The sequence below is a fragment of the Protopterus annectens genome, chromosome 6.part0 (assembly GCF_019279795.1).
Source record: "Protopterus annectens isolate FY-2018-M chromosome 6.part0, PAN1.0, whole genome shotgun sequence".
Taxonomy (NCBI): Eukaryota; Metazoa; Chordata; order Ceratodontiformes; family Protopteridae; genus Protopterus; species Protopterus annectens.
This window is the reverse complement of record NC_056737.1, coordinates 1716398204-1716420411: the sequence shown is the minus strand read 5'-3', so window position 1 is coordinate 1716420411 and position 22208 is coordinate 1716398204. Positions and strand designations below refer to the sequence as shown.

Below are 22208 nucleotides of genomic sequence, written 5' to 3'. Positions count from 1 at the left end.
GACTTATTGGGTTCATACTCCAGAGGTTCTGTATTTAAAAAAAAAAAAAAAACGGGCACTGTGGAGGGAACAGTCAAACACAAATGTTCTGTGTATTTTAGGACCAAGTTTTAAGGAACAGCACAACAACTGAATTTTTACCACTCAGGAACAGAAATGACCCTACAATTGATTAATTCAGTACACAGAATCCATTTAAAGAAAACATTTCTTTTATATACCTTGTATAGACAAGCTTTGTAAATGAATGAAGTGTCAGGTTGCTGTATTTATGAGTACAAGAAGCCAAATGATGAAAATTAAAATGGTGCAAAAATAGTAAATATACCTTTAAAGTGGAGAAACACTAATGAACACTTCAGAGGCAGTCACTGTGAATTGCAGTCATTCTTCATAGTTTGTGTCAGCGACTTCTGTATCTGCAGTTTGAGGCTATCAGTGGCAAGCAGGATGGACATCAGGCTATGAAGCATGTACTTGTGCAGACACACAGCGAGACCACTAGAATAAAGTACACCCCAATTTACTTTGGTTGAAAAAAAGATATTCATTATGCCAACTTAGTTAGCATATATAAAATGACTAAATTACTCCACCATTTGGAATAAAAAAAACGGTTAGTATATTGATAATTAAATGTTTAAAAGGGAACTGAATGAGCTAGAAAGGATAATGTTGGATTGGCACTTCACAACTAAATTGAGAGGGATAGCTATTTTAGCTGACTGTAAAATCAGTGAAGGGATACAGAAGGGAGTATTATGTAAAATGTTATGAGAACACGTGATGACCCCCCCCCAAAAAAAAAAATGTCTGCCACTAAATGCTGAGGTGCATAAAAGATGCATAAGCAGAATACTAAGCAACAGAATGGAAAGCATGGAAAATACCTGCAATCAAGCAGAGGGAACAAACTAAGGTGGATGTGTACAGCACCACATTCTTATATAGAACCGATTGATAAAAATCCAGTAAGTCAGTAGATACAAAGCTTGGTAGAATAACAGAAACAGTAGGGAATGAGAATTTAAGAAACAACTTTTATTTAGCTTGGGAATAGTGATTTGAAACTTGAGGTGGATAAAAATCTGTCAAGCAATAAGATCGGCCGTTAGTTACTTGATATCAGCGTCATGAAAATGAACTGTTCTGACTAATGCAATGCCTATACATTCCTAAGAAATGTGTCAGCTTATTACTTTATCAATGAATTCTCAGTAAAATAAGTAATTTAATACATACTACATTTCATATGTTAATTGGCTGACTTTTCCATTGAACTGCGGTCCACATCACAGCCTGATCTACTCTTAGCATAAGTCTTACAATGTTGCAGTGCATTTGTTTAAGCAGAATTAAGATCTAAGAAGGTTATCATAGCATCTATAAGCAATCAGTATCTGGGTCATTGTCTTGAGTCATCTATCCATTGCCCATGCAAAAACATAAGGTTATTTATTGTATTCACCTGTCTAATATTCAAAGATAGGAGGTTCTATAACCTAGCATTTCTGATACTAAAATAATTTATTTTAATGTCAGTATTCAAGTGCTGAATTTTTGACATACATTTATAGTTTTGACTAGAGTTTAGATTACTCAAAAAAGTAACATCTAAAATGTTGGCTAAAAATAATCTTTTTAGACATTTGAAAATTATAATTACATCTGCATAAAACAGTCTGTACCTGAGTACAATTTGAGATTGTGCAACATGATAGAATAAGTTGTGTTATGGCAGACAACCATATTTTCAGTGCAGTATGTCTGTGACTTTTCTATTTCTTTTTTTTTTTTTGCATCTTGTCAACATTGAACAGGTGTCCAATTACAAATGCTTGTGGAATACCTCCATGTATTGTACTGATTGTATAATGGATGTTATTCATATTCATCTTGCACTTTCTGGTTGTCAGCCAACTTTCAGCCCATCTATATAGATCAGTGGCGGCTGATGAATTCAAATCAAAGGGGGGGCTACAGGAGACAGATGAATGGGTGGGACCAATGGGAAGAGGTGTGGCCAACTAGAAAGTGGTGGAGCTATGCTCAAAACCAGAAAAAAACTGGGACTTTAATTAAATATGCTGCTCTGGGTGCCAAACCATCATTATGAGAGTCCAATCAATACAAAATGAAGTGGAGGAGAAAAAAATATATTTCAATGCATTGGCTACGTGACAGCTTACTTAATGTCTAGAGGGAAACAAAAAAGTTGTGAGGCATGAAAAAATAAATTACTTTTTAAATATATTACTTGAAAGCCAGTCAAAATCAAGTGTAAAAAACACAAGCAGCACTCAGCTCAACAACTTCTCCTTGCACTGCAGTTCTAATTATAATTTATATTCAGTACCAAGTAACATGCTGAAAGTAGCAATCTGTGTAATACACCTACTTGTAAAAATGTTTCTTAGCCAAAAATAACCTGCTGCCTGACAACAACTATCTACTTGTTTCATGGGGAAAACATGATCAAAGTAAAAAATGAGCAGCAAACAAGAAACAAGCTCAAGATAAATTGCTTAAAGGATTACTGCACAGGTTATGGACCACACATGATAGATTAGCATTCTGTTTAGTTTACAGGTAAAGCCTGCAAAGGTGACTGCAAGTCTCCAACAAATGTAATGAGCTTCTGAAAATACTGTAATCCTGTCCTTTATTTCAAATACTGTCATATGCATTTCAATACCTAAGGCTTATAAGTTATCTAGTTATGTAAATATTCTCTGCATGGCAACAGCAATGTTGATAATTGTTTAACAGTATGCTTATTAAAGCTTACCTGCATCTTACAATCTCAGACAAGCTTATCTGATTGTCATTAAAGCATTGCTACTTAAACACAGAGCAACAGACACTGCAACAACATGCATTTTCTGAATAATAAGAAGCATAAATCAACAGTATAAAAATATGACAGAAAACCAGAACATTCTGCAAAATCAAGGACAGATGAAAAGCCACAGTAGTACTTGTGTCTACCTTGGATGGGGGATACTCAGCACACTTACACTGCACAACTGCTCCTTGCCTTGCTCGGACACATCCAAAATCACTACATGGGGGAGTGTGGTACAACAAGCATGTCACAATTTGAAATGTCTCTCGCTGATGGTGATGGCCTTGACACATTTGTCATACTGCTCAACCTCAGATCAAGAAATCTGGAAAAAGCCATAAATAGAAGTGGGACAAAGGCCCAAAAATAAAGACAATTTTTAAATATTGCTCTTATAAACCTAGAAAGATAATAGAATAGTAGGTCTTGCATTAGTATGAATTGTCTGAAATGTATGAAATCTGAAACTCAAATGTCTGTCATTATTTTCTAACTTCAATCTTTAATGATTTGCCACTAATTTGCCAGAAAACCACAGTTTTATGAAAAAATGGACCAAAATGTGATGCAAAAACATAAAATAGCCACACAATACAGCTGAGAACCTGTCAAAGAAGGGACACTTTTTTAATATTAGTACTGTTAAGTTGAGCAGCTGACAAAATAAGAGAATCTACATGCATTTCTGAAATAAAAGTAATTTGTAACTCTGATCTTTACAATTATTTATTAATTGCAAACCCTCCACGTTTCTTCCAAAACTGCCATTTTGCAGAGAGATTATTAGGGGGAGAGCAACATTTTGAGCCAAAATTGGGGACAGTTGAGAGGTTTGGATATACCTAATACTATAAAGTGATTTATATGCATGTATCTCAACATCTTAACACAAGAAATCTGGACAAGGACAAATATATTGGAGGAACAAAAACAGTACTAAAAATTTCTCTTTGATAGAATAATAGATAGTTGATAGAATAACAGGTCTTGCTTTAGCATGCATTTTTCTGAAGGGTGTGAAGTCTGAAACTCAATGTCTGTCATTATTTAGTGACTTCATTCCTAAAAGATTTGACAAAAAAACACAAATTTTATGAGGAACAAACCAAAAATAAAAAGCAAAAATCTATTTATTCTGTGAAAATCTGGACAGTTGAAAGGTATAGTTCAGCAGGGAGAATTGTGCAACAGAAATCCTACATGACGGACCTAGTTTCCTAGGTGTGGACAATAAGTACCCCCCAAAAAAAACTGAGAAGTGATTGCTTCAGTCTGATTTCATCACTTTCAATAGTATTCAGACTCAATCATTTAAAATATTCAGTAACAAAAAAAGTTTGTGCTTGTAGACAATTGATTTAACTGGTGCCTAATCGAACACATCCAACCAAGAACTGGGGGGCATACTTGAGCTGATCATATAATCAAAAAAACACCTTCCTTGTATTAAATTATATTCCTTGTATAATACAGCACACTTGTATGCGTGCGTGTTAAATTTATTGTTTTGAACATTTTTCCAGTAAACAATGAAACAAAATGCATGCACCAATAATGACAAAACTGCCCAATTCAGAATACTTCCATCATAAAAGTCTACTCAGACTTCTACAATCCATCAGTATCAGTAAATATGCACAATCTCTGCAGAAGTAGAAGTCATCTAAATAATTCCACATTAAAGAGATCTGTAACTATCGAAGAGGTTGCTGCTAGCAAACTACTTTATATTTCATTGTTTCATCTACAAATAATGTGCCTTTTGCCCTTGAGGAATAAATTGCCTATGTTACATTAAAAATGATAAGCTAGTAATATTGCAAAAGGGAATGGATCGAAAACTGATAACAGGTTCATAGTTACTGGGTATCTCCACCAAATAGGACATTCTCAGCTCTGCAGCATCTGCCCCCTTTAAAAGTTCAACACAGTACAGTATCAGGAATGCATTTACATACTGTGGAAGTAGAACCCACAGCCCTCTGCATCAAAAGCAAGTATTCAGCCTGTTATGCTATTAACAATGCAAGCCGACACAGCATGAGCAGCACTAAACTTCTCTTCCCCTGAAGCTCTCAAGCTCCTTGTAAAATCCACTCAACACTCAACTGTATCTCTCAACTTGGCAGCACAAGAAATCTGGAAAAAGACAAAATTTATTTGGGGGGGGCAGGGGACAAAAGCCCAAAAACCAGGGACACATTTTAAACATTGCTTGTATAATCTTGGAAAGTTGCTAGAATAAAATGTTGTGTTACCAAGTCTTGGCCCCAGGACCCTATGTACTACAGTCAGAGCAATATACCAGTATGCCAAATCAGCTGTTTTCTGAAAGACAGGAAGACTGAAACTTAAATGGCTATCGTTTAGTGAATTCAGTTCTCATCATAGCTCTCAAACTCTTAGCACAAAATACCTGAACAAACCCAATAATGGGGAAACACTGCCCCCAAACATATTCAGTGAATTCAGTTTTCACCATAGCTCTCAACCTCTTAACACAAAAAACCTGGACAAGGCCAATAATGGGGGAACACAGCCCCAAAAATAGAGAACATTTTCAAATATTGATCTTATAAACTTAGAAAATTGCTAGAATAAAATGTTTTGTGTTACCATGTATTTTCTGAAGAATATGAAGTCTGAAATCCCAATGCCTGTCATTATTTAGTGAATTCAATCCTTCATTGATTACAAAAATCCAGAAAGCTATAGACGTTATGAGAAACAGAAAAGAACAAAACTATGAGACAAAAATCTGGACAGTTTTCACAAGTGGTGGTGGTGGGTAGGGAATTCAGGGTCTTGCTACCTGTTCCCAAGGTACAGGGTTTGAGCCTGAGTAACTCTAGCCACCAGGTATATTTAACTGGGGCATTACACACACACACACACACACACACACACACACACACACACACACACACACACACACACACACACACACACACACCTACCTTATAGCAGCAGCTTCATTGTAATAAATACAAATTCCCTTGCAGCTACCACCTTCCCTTAATACAAATTCCCTTGCAGCTTTGTATCATTCCTGGAGACAAACCATCCCTTGTAAGAAATACAAATTCTCTTCCCTTGCAGCAAAAGTCACATACGTGGTGTTGCAGTCTGATTTCCCTTGTATTTATGTATGTGACTGCAGACATTGTAGTCCGATCCTTTTCTAGTCTATGTGGTTACAAACTGCATAGACTTCTGGACATCTGTATACTAATAACTTCTCTTTGTGACTGGTTAAACAGCAGTCCAGATTTACAGAAACCCGGAACTTGCTGAGCACACATGTGCAGTTCGAGGTCTGGGACTCATGGCTTTCACTTTTACAGCTGGGGGGGCGCTGCAGTTCTGCAGTCCAATAGCATGAGCTGCCCCTGGTATAGATAACTATTTACAGGATTTGTCTGATGTTGAATATTGATCTGTAAGGAAAAGGGTCAAAAAGCCTCAGAAAGATTTAAGTAAATAGCATTAAAAGGAATTTGTTTGTTGAGGACATTAATAACATTTCAGTAGAAGTTCAAAAAGATTGTTAGTAAACAAACTTTCATGGCAAAAAAAATTATTTGTTTCATCTCCAAATGAGCTACTAGACTAGAGACTATATTTAAAATAACCCTTTCAAAATATTTACATATGTTGCAAATCAGACCAATGCATTTGTAGTTCTTAATTTCATTAACGGTGTCACCTGTGGAACTGGGTCACTATGACCTACATCTAGAATTCCGGGGGGGGGGGGGATTTTACAGAGAATGTTGAAACAAATAAGTTGTACATAATAAAGTAAAAGGCTTCATTTTATTGAGAAAACAGTTTATATTATCAGAACCGGGTAGCTGCATGAAACCTTTTTAGGAGTCCTTAAAACACCTTCTTCAGTTACAAATGAGAGTAGTGGTGGTGATTCTCTGTCATCTATATTGGATACATTGTATATTCTCCATAAGAAAAAGTGTTTGCTAAGAGTTTCAATGATGAAATTACTGTCTGTGATGGGGTTACAGTCACCATAAGTGAAGTTTGACATTGTTTGACATTTCTGGGTCCTAAAAACTGTCAATTTTAGTTCATAACTTGCTTTGTAAATCCAAAACTCATTTTCCAGCTGCAGTAGTTCCTTATCCCTATGTAATGGGAATTGTTGGAGGTATAACGAGCAATAATGTTAGTTTGTATCTAATTTCTGAAGGGAATTGTTGTCTCTGTTCAATAAGAGACTATGCAACCTGATAGAATAAGTTGTGTTGTGGCAAACAACCATATTTTCAGTGTAGTATTTATGTACTTTTTCACTCTGTTTTATTAAAGTCTTTACAGTCCAGACTATGTTTTTCTATTATCTCATTTAATTTATTACAAAATAATTCACATGAGATAAATATAACACTGGAACATAACTATTCCTGCCATTGCCACTTTTGTAAAATAGTGTTTATTATTCAGTAGTCTCCCTTATAGTCATAATGATCACTGGTGTCATTTACTGGTAGGTTCCAAATAAGAGTAAGAAGATAAAACTAAAATTTCTCAAACACAGACATTTTCTAATGTGAGATTGTTGCTTACTCAGACAATATCAAGAACATCATGTTTCCTTGTAGGTTTATTTACAACCTGGTGATAACAAACTCCAAATGCATATTAAATCAGAAGCTTTCCAAACTGATTTAGTAAGCAAACTGTTGACCAACAAATCTTATGGCAGTTCTGATCTCTGGCTAAAAACATTATTTTCTTGTTTAAGTAAACCCTATGTTCCTCCAAAAATATTGTAAGGTTAGTACAAGTTAATTTTGGATATCAAAACATTATGGAAATATTGGCTAATGTTGATGATAACACCCAAAATGTCTGATACACAGCTGTTAAAAGTTTCAAAGAGAGAGTTAAATTTATCTTGAGTCAAAAGGAAAATCCCACCACCACTTCACTTTTTACATCTGTTATAATATTCTAAACAGCCATCCAGTATAATTAGGGGATTTTTTTTATCACTGAACCACATTATGGTTACAATTGTAATGTTAATAGTTATTCCCATAAACTCTACTTTGAAGGTTTTTAGGGGTACCAAACAACACATCCTGTATTCTGTTACTATTTTATACATCTTCAAACCATTTCTAAGTCCTCTGAAATCCATATGATTTTCATGTTTCCCTCATGATATAGAACATACCATCCACAAAGAATGTAGTTTTTAATGCTGTGAATGTCTTTAGTAGTAAGATCGTTAATTAATGAACCAGTCATCCAATAATTGATCCTTGAGGGTTCTAAAATAAAATGCCAACTTTCTGAAATAAACATTTCAAAAGAACAGAAAAAAAATGCCTGAAATCCAAATGGGAGAAAAACTCATTTTTATTTATTTTTTTTTTTTGCAGGGGACTCCATGGTTGCACTAGTGCAAAGAAATAAAAGTGAATCATTGCCAGCACATAATTAGAAATCACACAGCAATGAGTTCCAATCGGAAAAAGCATTCAGCATTATGCCATTCTTTTTTTTCTGTGGGCTACTGACACTCAAACAATTTTACCCCGAGCATGTGTAGGGCAACCATCTTTGAGGTAGATGTTACTCTAAACTGCTATGATTACTAGTGAGCAAACAATAGCAAAATCTCAGAACTATATATTTATATCCCTAGCTGTAATATTATGAGATGTGGTCAGTGCTGTCAAATGCTCTTTTTAGGCTTACACAAAGTTGACTCATAAACTAGCTTAACCCTTTTTGCATTTAAAAATATTTGACATTCTTGAACAAATAACCTTTAACTTTAAGAGAACATTTTTAAACTTAAACCAAAGGTTTACTGATGTTTTAACTGTAGCAATATTAGTAGACATATTTACATGCAAATGACTTTAACTGATTAATTTAAACTTTTTGAGCTGTTAACTAAAAAATGCATATAAAGTCTTACATAATTTTATACTTTTGGAAGAATGTGAGCCATCATCTGCAGCTTATTAACCTTTTTCTTGCTTCTTGGCTGTGTGACATCATACTAGAAACATGAAAGTTTGTGGAGATAGCTGTTAACTGGATAATGTCTTTTATGTTCTGAAGGAACACTGCTTTGATTTAATACTGGTCTGCTGAAGATGTGTGTGGCTTTTCTGAAGTAAACACCAGTACTGTGCACTGTGGTCAACAGCTGCATTGACTATATGCAAAGGTAGTGCTGTCCGTATTCTGCATGAAGAAGTGCTGTCATTTCTGGTTTATTCTGTTACAGTCTTTATTTATGGAAAAACACTGGTATGCTGCTGAAAATTCTGTTATGAATCATTTGCTGTTACTGTAAACTGCCAGCGAAACCTTGAAGTTAAGCTGGCTGTTGCAGTAAATCTGTACTTGAAAAAGTTACTTACTGCAGTTGTTTTTGTTGATAAGGCTTTTACTCTGTAGAATACATGTAGTTGAACAACACACGGAGTGCTGCACTTGAATGAAAACACTGCTATTCTGTAATCTGTAGAACACATGAAGTTGAATGAAACACTGCTAGTCTGTAAATTTCTGTAGAACACACGTATCGTAACCAAGTCTGGAAATGAATGATACCTTTACTGAAAGGGTTGTCTATAGTACCATTGATTACCTTTACTGGGGCCTCTCAGCTCAGTTCTGTTGTATAAACAGTCACTGTGAACTTAATAAAATATGCTGCACTGGAAACTGGATGTGAAAGGATTACACACTGCAACTGTGTCTAATTTTTCGATTGTCCAGAGTAGCTGCTTGCTGGGTGCAAGAAGTATATATCTCTCCCCAAACAGCAAACTAGTTTGGGTGCCATTGTAAAAATGAATAATACTGTAATGTACCATAATTACCTGGAAACACTGTATGCAATCAGACTGAGAAATGAAAGTCTTTATCTGTTAATTACCCAAGCTCGTGCTGAACAGGTGCCAGTCTCTCCTTTATTGCCAAGTCTTGTGCACTTTTCAGAATGAATTCTCCAAACACTGTAGTTCATTCAATAGTGCTTTATTAAATGTTCACAACATCCATATACTGTCTTCATTAACAGTACTGATAAACAATTAGTGTTCAAAGTTGCTGCATGTCATATTCTGATTGACCTGCACAACATAAACTAACATAGTATTTATATGACCTGTCTTCTGTACCCAGGCTCGAGTGTCTGTCATCTTCTCTGAGGTAACAAGTCAAATGAACTTACAAATCTTAACTGAACTGCTATCCTGAACACAACATATTCTATTTCTTCAGTCCAGTAATTTTCCTTATTTACTTTTTCTAACCTTGGTCTCAGGCTTTGTTTCGTATGTGCTAAGGAACATTCTGTAGCTAGCAAGGTTGTATTTTTCCCTTGAGAAAAGAACATTTTGTCTGCACACTTTATGCTTATCTTTCCTTTCTAATAAACTGTCTCTTATGCATAAATGAAACACAATTTACTGTACCCTTTAGCCTATCTTATGTCTAATAACTACTTTAAAATGGAAGCCCCTAATCTAACAATGTGATGATTAACAAACCATCCCCAGTTTGTTGAAGGTCTACAGTTAGAGTATTTGCAACCAATGGAGTATTGTATGGATTTCCAATTAAGTAACTCAAGATGGTATTGACCATGTCCTGTTGATTCTGACTGAGGCCAGAGGGAAGGGATAACAGGCAGTTTAAATGTGTACATAATGAGTTTTAACTCAGTCCAGAATTCCTTGGGTTAACTGAAGTACGTGATATTATATAACCTTCAGGTATCTAAACTTGGCACACTTTGCCTGTATCCTGCTGCTCCTTTTCACACCCATTTTTTAATAGATAGGGCCCAAAGTAATTTCAGAGTTTTCTGTTCACACTGCTTACTTGGACCTAACAAAGGTATTCAGGGCCATTCCATATACTGATATCACCAAAAGTACAACTAAAAAAGTGAGTACATAACTAGCTGTGTGGAAGAAAATTGAGAAACTTCAGGTAAAGTATCCAAATATCCCAAGAGGTGTACTGCACAGTTTAGCGCTAGTATTATTTGGTATTTTACCACTGGTATAAAACTTGGAGCTCATTTACAGGTAACTGAATATGCAGATGCATGTATAGTTATATCACCAGCTGATTTAGTCACAACTCACTAATTCTAGTAGAATTAAATGTTTGCTGCATAATTAAAAATGTTTATTTCATTGTATATAAAAATATGATGTGGTATCATTTTGTTGGAAGTTAGTGGCCAACACATAACATGAACAGCAAAGATTTAAATGTTGAAGATAAGACTAGAGTTCTAGGTGTACATTTTGATACAGATCTCAACTTTGATCATATTGTATCTACTGTTGAAAGGAAATTGACTCCAGTTTCTTGTGAATATATACAATCAATAGTCAATGCTCCTTCTCCTTTTCTTTGTAAGACCTGACCAGCCATGGCCATCTTTTTCTTTTTTTATGGGTCAACCTTTTTCCAAATAAATACAGACAGTAAAAACTACTATACCAAAAAATGAATTTAGAGAATTAGATTATTAAAACTATTTTAAATCACTACCACTATTTTCAGCTTTATATAAATATTTAGAGGAGACCTACATGTACTCTTTAAGGCTTTATCTATTCCCTTTATCTTTTTTCTTTTATCAGGCTCCCAAACCTATTCATCCACTGGAGTGAGAGTCCTTTAGATCATTCATTTCTCTGAGATGAAAGTCAAGCAAGCCAGTATTGTGGTGCCATCACTTATATACTGGGGAATCAGGTTTTATGTTTAAGCCTTATATCCCCTCTATACATCCATTACTGTCCAAGGATCACTGTGCAGTGAGCCTTTGCAAAGTACATACACACCTCTCTGTGTGACATATTCAACTAGTTCTACTTCCTTAAATCATCAATTTTGAAGGATCTCCAAGTTTCACTAGGGATTGCAGGATGGTGAAAGTGCCCAAACATACTCATAGGTTCATAGGTAAGTATTAGGTTAGCTGCCCTAACCCTAGCCAGTTCCAGTTTTTGTGCTTGAATTAACCTATCCCATTTGGTTAGAGACTGGCCTTACCTATCCTATGTCTATGGTCAGCAATTATATATTGCCCCTAATGAGAATTACTGAGATCATACCACAGATAATTTGAGAGGACCCATGCATGGAATAAAGCAATTAGGAGCTGCCTCTTTCTATTAGTAATACAGGGGGCAGTCCTGGAGTATATTTTCTGTTTCTCATTCATAGATCCAAGTTGAGCTTGACTTTGGAAAGGGATGAACTTTGTTTTATGTGGATGGGGAGTCTGTTCCAGTGCAGTGGTATCCTCTGCAAGATATTCCTGTCCCTCCAAACTGCTCTGTTGATGTTGCAAATGTTTAGATCTCTAGACTGAGTATTTCTGATACCATTTGACTTGCGGGTGTGTAGCAAATCCATTAGTATTGGGTCAGAGGATGCCTTGCATGCAGGACACAGGCTTAGCAATCTGTGGGATACAGAGTATAGTGACAGAGCTTTGAGATGGTCCATGTAGGGCATCTTGTTTAGGCCTTGTGTCATTCTGGTAAGGTATCTCTGTGGGTGTTCCAGCTGTTGCATGTATCAGAAAAATGCATGCCAAAGGGGGTTTTATATTCAGTGATTGACTTAATGAGGTCTGAGTAAAGGGGGACAGTGACATCCCTTGATCTAGAGATAAGCCCCTTGTTTATAAGCTGTCCGATATAGAAGGACTTTCTTATAACAATCAACACATTTTGGTCAAACGTTAGGCTACTGTCCAAATAAGTTCCCAAATCCTGAACAACTGGGTCAACTCTTAGAGGTTTATTGTTAATGCGGTAGTTCCTTAGGGTAGATGACTTCCTAAAGAGTGCAATAATGCATTTTTTGGCATTTAGTTTCAGACCATGATTTTGACATCTGTTATTTATTTGATATAAACTTTCCTGCAGGATAGCTAAGTCATTTGGGGATTCAGTGACTGCCCTTAGCTTTCAGTCATCTACAGACTTGGTCATCCAGAGACCTTTGGTATTGGCTTTTACCTCAGAAAAGTAGATGTCAAACAGGAGAGATCCCAGAACAGAACCACAGGGGACTACATTTGTGACTGAGCTCTTTGTGGAGGTAACTTCGCCTGCTTTGATTTCCTGCATTCTATTTATAAGCCAGTTGACAATGTCCCCTGCTTTGATTTCCTGCATTCTATCTATGAGCCAGTTGACAATGTAGTGAGTGACACAGAGGTTTATTCACAGTGCATTTAGCTTTTCTACTATGCCTTCCCATTCCTTTCCCAGAAAGGGGTGAGCAGGCATAGCCTCATTATTCCTGTCCCGTCCCCCTAAACTACTATTCAGACTTGGATCACCTGGGCTGTAATCAAGGATTTATTCCTTTATGCTAGTGGAACTGGAATGCAATCACTTTATCTTTGAATCCCCAAGTATAAATTATGGTGCCCATGTGAATGATATATTGATTCTTGGTGTGCTATTAAAAACATAATGATCTCAAAAAAAAAGATAAGAGTTAACTCTAGATCATTCACAAGTACAGAATAAAATAACATTACCTCTATGAAAAAAATCTTGTCTGAATGAATTCAGAAAATAACAAGACATTTGTATTAAATAGAATTTGCATTAGCCCTGTGGCTATTATAATGTAGAGATATAGAGATTCAAAGGCGAGGATCAAATGAAGCACTGAAGTTCTTTTACTAATTATTAACGTTTTTTATTTGAGACTGGTTTTGTTATTGTTATACATATTCTATTTGTGTGATCATCTGATTAAAGCACCAAAGTCCACATGCACGTCTCCCCTAGATATTTATAAGAAGATTAGAGCAGAAAAAATGGTTTTAGGCTGTTGTATGAGTGCACTAACCTAATTCTCTAAACTTATGAATTAACATCATTTCGTCTTCTCAATGAACAATAGTCTAAGCTTGGCTAATTATCTTGATTGAAGCAAATGTTAAGGTTTAGACTTTTTGAAGGCCATTTTTTTACATTATTGCAAGTTATCTCTGAAAAATACAAGTACAGGAAAAACAAACAGTGGTAAAAAAAAACAAAAAATAAAACTAAAGAGTTAGCTTTTGGATCCAAAGAGCACAAAACATGTGTTGTTTCGTCACACATAATATTTGTATGGCTTATGTTTCTGTATTCATTACTTCATATTAGAGCCATTAACTATCTTTTGTAACTAAAGAGCACAAAAACTATATTGTTGCATCTATACAAAACTTTAAGGTTATTATGTGTTTTCTTTCCTCTCTAGAGAAATGGGCTTCAGTTTGGAACAGCATCGTCTTATCTCAGCTTGGAAAAATTGGGAGAGGGTGCTTATGCCACTGTCTATAAAGGAATCAGCAGGTAAGATGACATTTAAAATGAATTTAGGATATTAGATTACATGAAGAAGAAAAACTTTTTTAAGCCCATGACATGTAAAAAGGTTGCAATACCAGGAGAGCAGAAATAATACTGGAATATGAAATACAGCTTTAGGTTCATATATTCATAGGTAAGTACTAAGCAACCAGTCTGCAGACCATTTCAAGCCTAGCCAAAAAAACATATTCAAAAGTTCCCTCTAGATTCAGGGATGGCAAGATAAGATAGACCAGGAAAGAATTTGAGGCCACCCATCCAATTATCTAGGTTCACCTTGAAAGTGGCAAAGGTGCTACTTTGCTTGACATGTTGTAGACGTTTGTTCCAGAGATGAGGATACATTGGGTTATGAATCTCTCACGCCAACGTGTTTTGTTTATCTGCTGATGAAGGTTTAGTTCCTTTAACAGAGTTTTTGATGTACCATTAGTTCTGCAAAGGAACAGGAGATCAAATATGGTTGGATCTTTCATGGCATTGAAAGCTAGACATATATCTCCATGGAGGAATCTGTAAGAGACTGAGTGTAGAGAAAGGGCAGCCAGTCTTTATTGATAGCTAAGATTTTTGAGGCCACTGACCTTTTAGTTATGATGTCTGAGTGTGTAGATACATACATGCCAAAAGGTGCTTTATATTAAATAATGGGTCTGATAGGATATGAGTAAAGTCAAATAAAGACTTTGAATCTAGTGAAAATGCCTTTGGAAATTAGATGCGCCAGATAACAGGTTTCCTGAACTACAGCAGAGACATGATAGTCAAATGACAAGGAATTGTCAACAATAGTACCCAGATCCCTTACAACACTGTCTGTTTGGAGGGGGTGCATCTCCTATATACTAAGTGAAACTGTTTTGTTTTCCAAAATGAAGCATTTTATGTTGTAATGCAGCTCATGGCACTGCAGAAAGAGTAAAGGTTTAACTTATTTAAATATTTTAAAATGATTTACTTTTATCATTGAAGTAGTACCACATGTTAAACAGTATCGTGCAATGAGAGAAGGAAGAAACTTCAACCCGTTGGTCTAAAGCCAATCTCATGCTATACATTATCAGAATGACATAGCAGCAATGTCAACATGACAAAAGGCAAAATAACCCTTTGTCTCCTCACAAATTAGAGTTAACCTAAAATGCAATACATGATGATTTTAAACCAACAACATGGCTCAATATATACTGCAGGTCAAATCTTTCTGCTTACATCTGGTAAAATTCTTTAAGAACATTGTTTTTATCTTTTTCAGCCTTGACTACCAGGATTTTCCATTCCTCTAGTGACCCTTTGCTACTCCTGTCTCACTCAGCAGAATTAGTACCCCTCACCTTACTGTGGAGGAACCCTCTGTTATTATGATATAATTTGCATTTCAGAGTTCTTACCCATTTTGTAGCTGACAGTGAACGAACAGCATCTGAGACCACTGACCTATCTTCATATTCATCCCTTCCCACTTCCCATAGTGCCTAGGGAGCTGCCTGACCTATCAAAACCTTCAGTGTTGTCACTAGGTGCATGCTTCTGCACCCTCACTCCTATGTACTCAGATTCTGGAAGGCTTCATCATTATTATTGCTGGGTAAAGCAGATATTCCCCCTGTAATAAATGGAACACTACATCTCATCTCAGCTTGACCACTAAAACCACAATTTACTGAAATGTAACCCTTAACCCAAAGTTAGTGTATCATTGGAGATGGTATTTTAAGAATGGAGGGTAGGGTGTCTCGGGGTGCAACTCCCCTGTAAATAGCTTGCTTTTCTACTTTATTCTGAATGTACTTTCAACAAGTTGTGTTACAATACATTGAAACTACGAGATATCATGTTTCCATAATAATAATAATAGAGCACCCGAATGTGTTGCTGTGCTATCAACTGAAACATTTTCTGAATTAAAAAAAAGTAAAATGGGATCTCTTTCATAAGTGGATAGCATCTGAAAGAGATATTGTCTGAGACTTTGCATGTTATTTTATTTTATTTTTACTGCTAAGGGTGGCCATACACCTCGGTGTTTATGTCTAGGATATCCAGCTGATAAGACGGTTTAGTGGCTATTAGTGCTTGTTGTTAGCTAATTGAGAGACACTTTTGAACTAAAAGATGCAGCTAAGGCCAAGATATCAACTGGCAATGGACAATTCATCTATTACTTTAAAATACAACTATAGCAGTAACAGCCTGTAAATGACAGTACTCAAATTAAGAAAGCGATTATGAAATATCCCTTACTTTGGTCTGATGGTTTAGAGAGGTTTGCTACCATGGGACAAAATCTGGTTCCTTATTTAATTCAGAAGTTCCAAAATCCTATGATACAGTACAGCAGTGTCTTATTCTGATTATGCAATGGGCCACATATATTTTTACGTATGATTTATTTTGTATTGGTTAAATGAGGTAGAACACTGATACGCATGGATGTCTTTCAGACTAGGAGCACTGTCTGGTTAAGTAACTTGCTCAAGTATGTAAATAAATGTGCAAATGGAAACTGCGGGAATCAAACTCTGGTCTATAGGAAGCTGTTCATTAACACTTCATGGTGCTGATACTGTAAGCTAACTGCCAGACATATATATGAGCAAAATGCATGGGATCTATTGCATAGTACAAATGAGATGTTGTGCAGTATTATAGGGTACTGGATTTTCTGAGGCACCTGGATTTATCTTATGATTTGCAAAGAATATAAAGCATGCTGATATCTTATGATACAGCAGACTCTGCTGTGCCTTATTCTTTCAATTTAATAAATTGCCTAACAGACAGATGAGAGCTGAACTGCAGGGAAAAGAAATCAAAGAAGGTAGCAGATGAAAATGGGGAGTGGGATTAAGGTGTGGTCATTGTGTGCTGGAAAGCTGTTGTTAGTCTACCTAAAGTTCTGATTAGATGCAGGAATAACACAATGAACTGTAGAGGGTTCAGCTCTATAAGAGTAGTGAAATAAATCAAAGCTTCTGGGCAGCTTGAAAGCTGGAATATCTAACATTATGCTTACCATTCCCTGCCCACTGCAATCTTTTCCTTCACTGTGCTGATGCCAAGTCTGTGTTTGAGAGATCAGTGTGGCTGATATCACTTATAATGTTCTGCACTGTCCAAATATAAGTGCTTAAGTCATTAAGACTGTTATTACCTCTTTCTGCCATTTTAGTTATGCGCAGAATTTGGATTCAATCACTAGAAAGTACCATTCTTACAGTTTATTGAGATATATCTGAGTGATATAGTAATTAACTATGAAGACAGATTCATTAAATTAGTCTACTGTTAGGGAGATTCCCTGAAAGGAGATTTGAAGTGCCATATGCATTTATGCACACACATGCACACACACACACACACACACACACACACACACACACACACACACACACACACACACACACACACACACACACACACACACACACACACACACACACGCACACACACACACACACACTGTGTTTATTTCAGTCTCAAACTCTGATGTTACCAGAAGAAAGGGCATCACTATGACCTAGATGTCCTGGGCTCATTTAGTGGCCTGAGCATGGAAAAGGCTTGTCGAGGTAGAGAGGATTGTTGAGCAACGCCTACTTATCTCTCTTTCTTTCTCTCTGTTTGGGTTTTCATGCCTGGCGTGCGGTCTCTGTTTTAGGTCCATGGTGGGGAGAATCAAATGGAGGTGCTTGTTTTCAAATTGCTGGGGACAGGCTAATTGAGCAGGTATCACTTGTGGAAGTGAGTGACATGCTCTCACAGCATTTCATTCTGTGCTGACCTCTAGGGATGAGTAGGCATGTGCAGAGGGGAAACAGCAGAGTAAAAAAGGAAACCCATGATTCCCCTTAGATGATTACACTGCATCCAGCACTCACCCATATGGGAATGAAAGGGCAGTAGGGTTGTTACCTGGGGGCAGCAAATAAGCCCAAAGAACATGGAAAAGGTGATCTAATAGTTATTGTGGAATAAGAGGGAGGATAAAATAAGGGCATGCTGACTTGTGGACTTCACTTTGACTTACTGTTGCTTTAGATATGCTGATAAAATATAAACAATGTCCACTGGAAGCCAGATATTCATTTTGTAATAAAAGTTGTTTTCAAGTCTTTATATAACATGAATTTGTGGTGAGAGCTCTATTCTTATTTTTACCTAAGAATAAATTAATGGAATTCTTAATGTAGCTGCTAGAATTTTGTACAACTGGTAATTACTTTGAATTTAATAAGGGATTTTACTTAAAACTACTGAGTACAGCAATAGGGATATGCTTTGCTCCAATCCATGCATGCCAGCTTTGAAATGGCTTTTGTGGAGCTAAGTTATTTTTATACTAATCACTTTTTCAAATGGATTTGGTCCTAAATATCACAGTGAAACTCATCAAGATCCTATTTTGGTAATTTTGCGCTATGCACCAGAAATGGCTCTTCCGGCAGTTTTTTGCATATCTCCATCCGAGTGTTGCAGGGGCTTTATACCCCAACAAATGTAAACATCCTCTGGGATTGCAGAATTTCTGGGGAAGAAGAGTACACAACAAAGCAAGAGTTTGCTGAGTCTGCCTTAGACAATGAGGCATATAACCTCTCAATCAGCATATCAGACACTACTATCATTGCATGCATAACTTATTTCTGATATTCTAAGGAGGCATTAAGGAATTTACAGTTTCTGCTGATATGCTGGGTGGGGGTGCATCCAGGAGTTAATATAGCTTGTGCTGGACATGCTTATGGCTAGGTTCTGATTTACAACAAAACTTAGCTTTTAGTCCATTGATTTTTGGATTTAGAGATATAGATACAAAGTGGATCTAGAAAAAAAATGTTGTATTAAATCGGCCCCCCCTACATCTATTATGATCATTACCTTACAGAAAATTGATGTGAATGTATAGGCTTAGTTCAGAAAATAGTTCTTTTAACCAAACTGAAATAATTTAAGAAAGATTTTTAAACTGAGGACTAAAGTTTTGAACTTTTGTGGGTAGCTGAGAAAAAAAAAAACAGCAGGGACTTTAAATGATGTAAAAGGCCCTATTCATAGGTGTTTTATGGAAAATACATGAGAGGGTATTTATTCTGTTATTAACTTTGTACCACATATAAAGAAAAATTTAGAGAGTTTTGTATAAGTATTGTCCTGTATCACTGTTGAACATTCATTTGGCATAGATACTCCCCAAGAAGCTGAATATGTCATACAGAATTATTAGTTATCATTTCATTTTTACAAAACTTAAAAATAGTCCAGGTGTAACAGGAAAATACACAATTCTGTGTGTAAACTACACAACCAGCAAATATGTTATACAGGGAGAACAAATGGTAAAATTATATATGCTCCTGGGCACTATCATTGCATAATCGCAAGTGTGATTTTTTTTGTCTTGTGTGTCCTTGTTCCCATCCTAAAATTTATATAAACTATCCATATTTATAAAGATTCTGGCTCACAAGTTGGACATAAGTAAGTAACTCTATAAAGAGTCCTGTAACCAGCCGTTTACCAGATGAGCAAACAAGGTAATCAGGGGAATGAAATTTGTTTTATTATAATTAAAGTTTTATAAGATTTTTGCATTTGTTATGAATGAAAGATGCTGACCCAAAATGAGACTTTACATTTTTTTAAATATGATACCTTTTTTCGATCTTTTTTGAATAGTGAAACAGTCTGGAAGACTCCTTATAATGAAGGGGATTTTAATGCTTGATCTAGGGACTTGACCCCTCTTTACATTACTTGAGGTCTTTAGATCCTGTGTTTCTTAGTTAAGTACTTCTGATGTGACTGTTTAATAAATTCATTGATTATTTAGAACTGTAATGGTAAATATACCTAGGCTTCTTGAAGGCAGTTTATGCTAGGGTACAATACATTAAAGTAAAGGTACAATAAAATTCAATAAAATGAGAGTTAAAAATGTCTTCTACATAGCATGACTTCTTATTTTAAGTATCTTGCTTAAAAGACTGTTTAGATTATTACCATAATGCTAATATTTTTCCAGTATAAAGAGTAAAACTATAGGCAGTTTTAGTGCAGGCCATAAAAAAAATAAATAAAGAGATAGGCTGGCTTTGTTTGAAGCTAACTCACATGTATTGATTCTTTTAATTCCAAGGCTTGCTCACTAAGTATTCAATCCTCTTTTATTAATTCAAATGTTGTATTGTCCTATCTTGGAAACCTCCCAAAGATATTGCAGGTACAGCTGATATAAACATTTGTCTGCAAGCTGTTTAAAATGATTTTCACTGTTGTTTTGTCGTGTTGTCATTGTGCTTTACAGGATGTGTTAAGAGACACATTAAGACAGTTTTACTCACTGTTTTAGAATCAATGGTCACTTGGTTGCTCTAAAAGTCATCAAGATGAAAACGGAGGAAGGGGTCCCATTCACAGCCATAAGGGAAGGTAAGCCATAGCTACAATTTTGGTAAAATATTCTGTTTGCTATGTAATTATTTGGTCTGGACTTTACAAAATAGCTACAATTTCAACTGTGAGTCTGGAGTTTAAGCAACAAAGTTGGAAGACGAATCTCACAGGTTTTATCTTGCCAGTTGTGCTGTACTGGGTAGGTATGAATATAGTTTTGGATGAAGAGAGAATTACATCAAATGAAATCAGTTTTTTGCAAATAGAAACTAAACTTAAGGCAAGAGACTCAAAATCTGTGAGTAACTGTAGAGGAATAGATGGGCTTGGATGCAGCAGTTTATTATCATACTTTATATACCTCTAGCTGTCCTTGATTATCAGGGATATGCCTGATGTTTCAAATGTTTCCTTCTAAAATGTGCAATTATATAACAGGAGAGCATTTTAGTGAGCAAATAATGTCAAACAATACAATAACAATTCCTATTCATCTCGGGACGATAAAACTTCTTTTCTTCTATAAGCTTTAAAGAGAATATATATTTTTTAAAATAACATCCCTGATTGGGAGAAATTGCCTTTGATTATTTATAGATTTGGACTTTGCTGGGGTAATAGGCTTACCTTTATGTCATATATTTTCAAAATTTTAGGATGTAGCTAACTGTGGCTCAGAATTTTCCTCTCTCCCATCATAAAACCTTTATTTTGGTAAATGAATAATGCATACATTTATCAAAATAAGGTTAAGCATCAATTTTGCTGACTTGCAGTGTCAAAAATGCAACAAAGTGAATTATTTTATTGTCTTTACCAGATATTACAGATTTTGAATTTAGGAATCTGATCTTACTTTTTAGTACATTCCTAAGACAAGAGTGAGAGGAATGTCTTTGTCCACAGAAACCACTTGGCTAATTGTATGTATGTATGTATGTATTACACTCGTTATTTGGAGAGGTTAACTCAAGCCAAAAAGCTAATACAATGCAAAAAAATAAAAAATGTAGAATTAACACATGTAAAGCCAACAAAACAGAACATTAATGCATGCTAAACTGAATTAGTGAATGATACACTAATAGTAATTTTAGTGTGCAAGTGAAATAGTGATAAATAATTGTTTGAAGGGAAAATGGCAAAATTCATTCATTTTAGGATGCAAACCAAATCTGGGCAAAACATTTGGTTCTTTGCAACAAATTCAATCTGTGTTTCGCCATCTTCCTCCAGTAAACTGGAGCATCAGAAAAATGTAGCGTGTGATTTTACAGATTAAGTTTATGAAAAGGGATAGTTACTAGTCAGGACTAGATGATTAGTGTGACTGATGAGTTCAGCAAATCAGATGTTGAACATGTAAAAATCCAAACAAAAGCATTTGCTCTGCATGGAGACTGCAGGGTAGGAGTGAGACAGCAGATGGCCGAGGTGGCAGTTAATGTGTACATATTGTGGCTGAGAGTGGCATCAGTGTGCTGGGGATAAGGATTGTAGAGGGATATGTATGCTAGAAAAGGGTCTTGAGGGAATATGGGACCAGTGTGGTGCCTACCCCAATGCCA

The 22208-nt window shown here is 35.8% G+C and overlaps 1 protein-coding gene across 1 annotated transcript in view; it reads left to right on the top strand.

The window, feature by feature from the left end:
• CDK15 (cyclin dependent kinase 15) overlaps window positions 1–22208 on the top strand; it is a 1846298-nt gene that overhangs the window by 802911 nt on the left and 1021179 nt on the right. The window contains exons 4-5 of the mRNA XM_044075109.1: window positions 14132–14226; window positions 20597–20676. Of these exons, the coding sequence (XP_043931044.1) occupies window positions 14132–14226; window positions 20597–20676 (175 nt within the window). The remainder of the gene's footprint in view (window positions 1–14131; window positions 14227–20596; window positions 20677–22208) is intronic.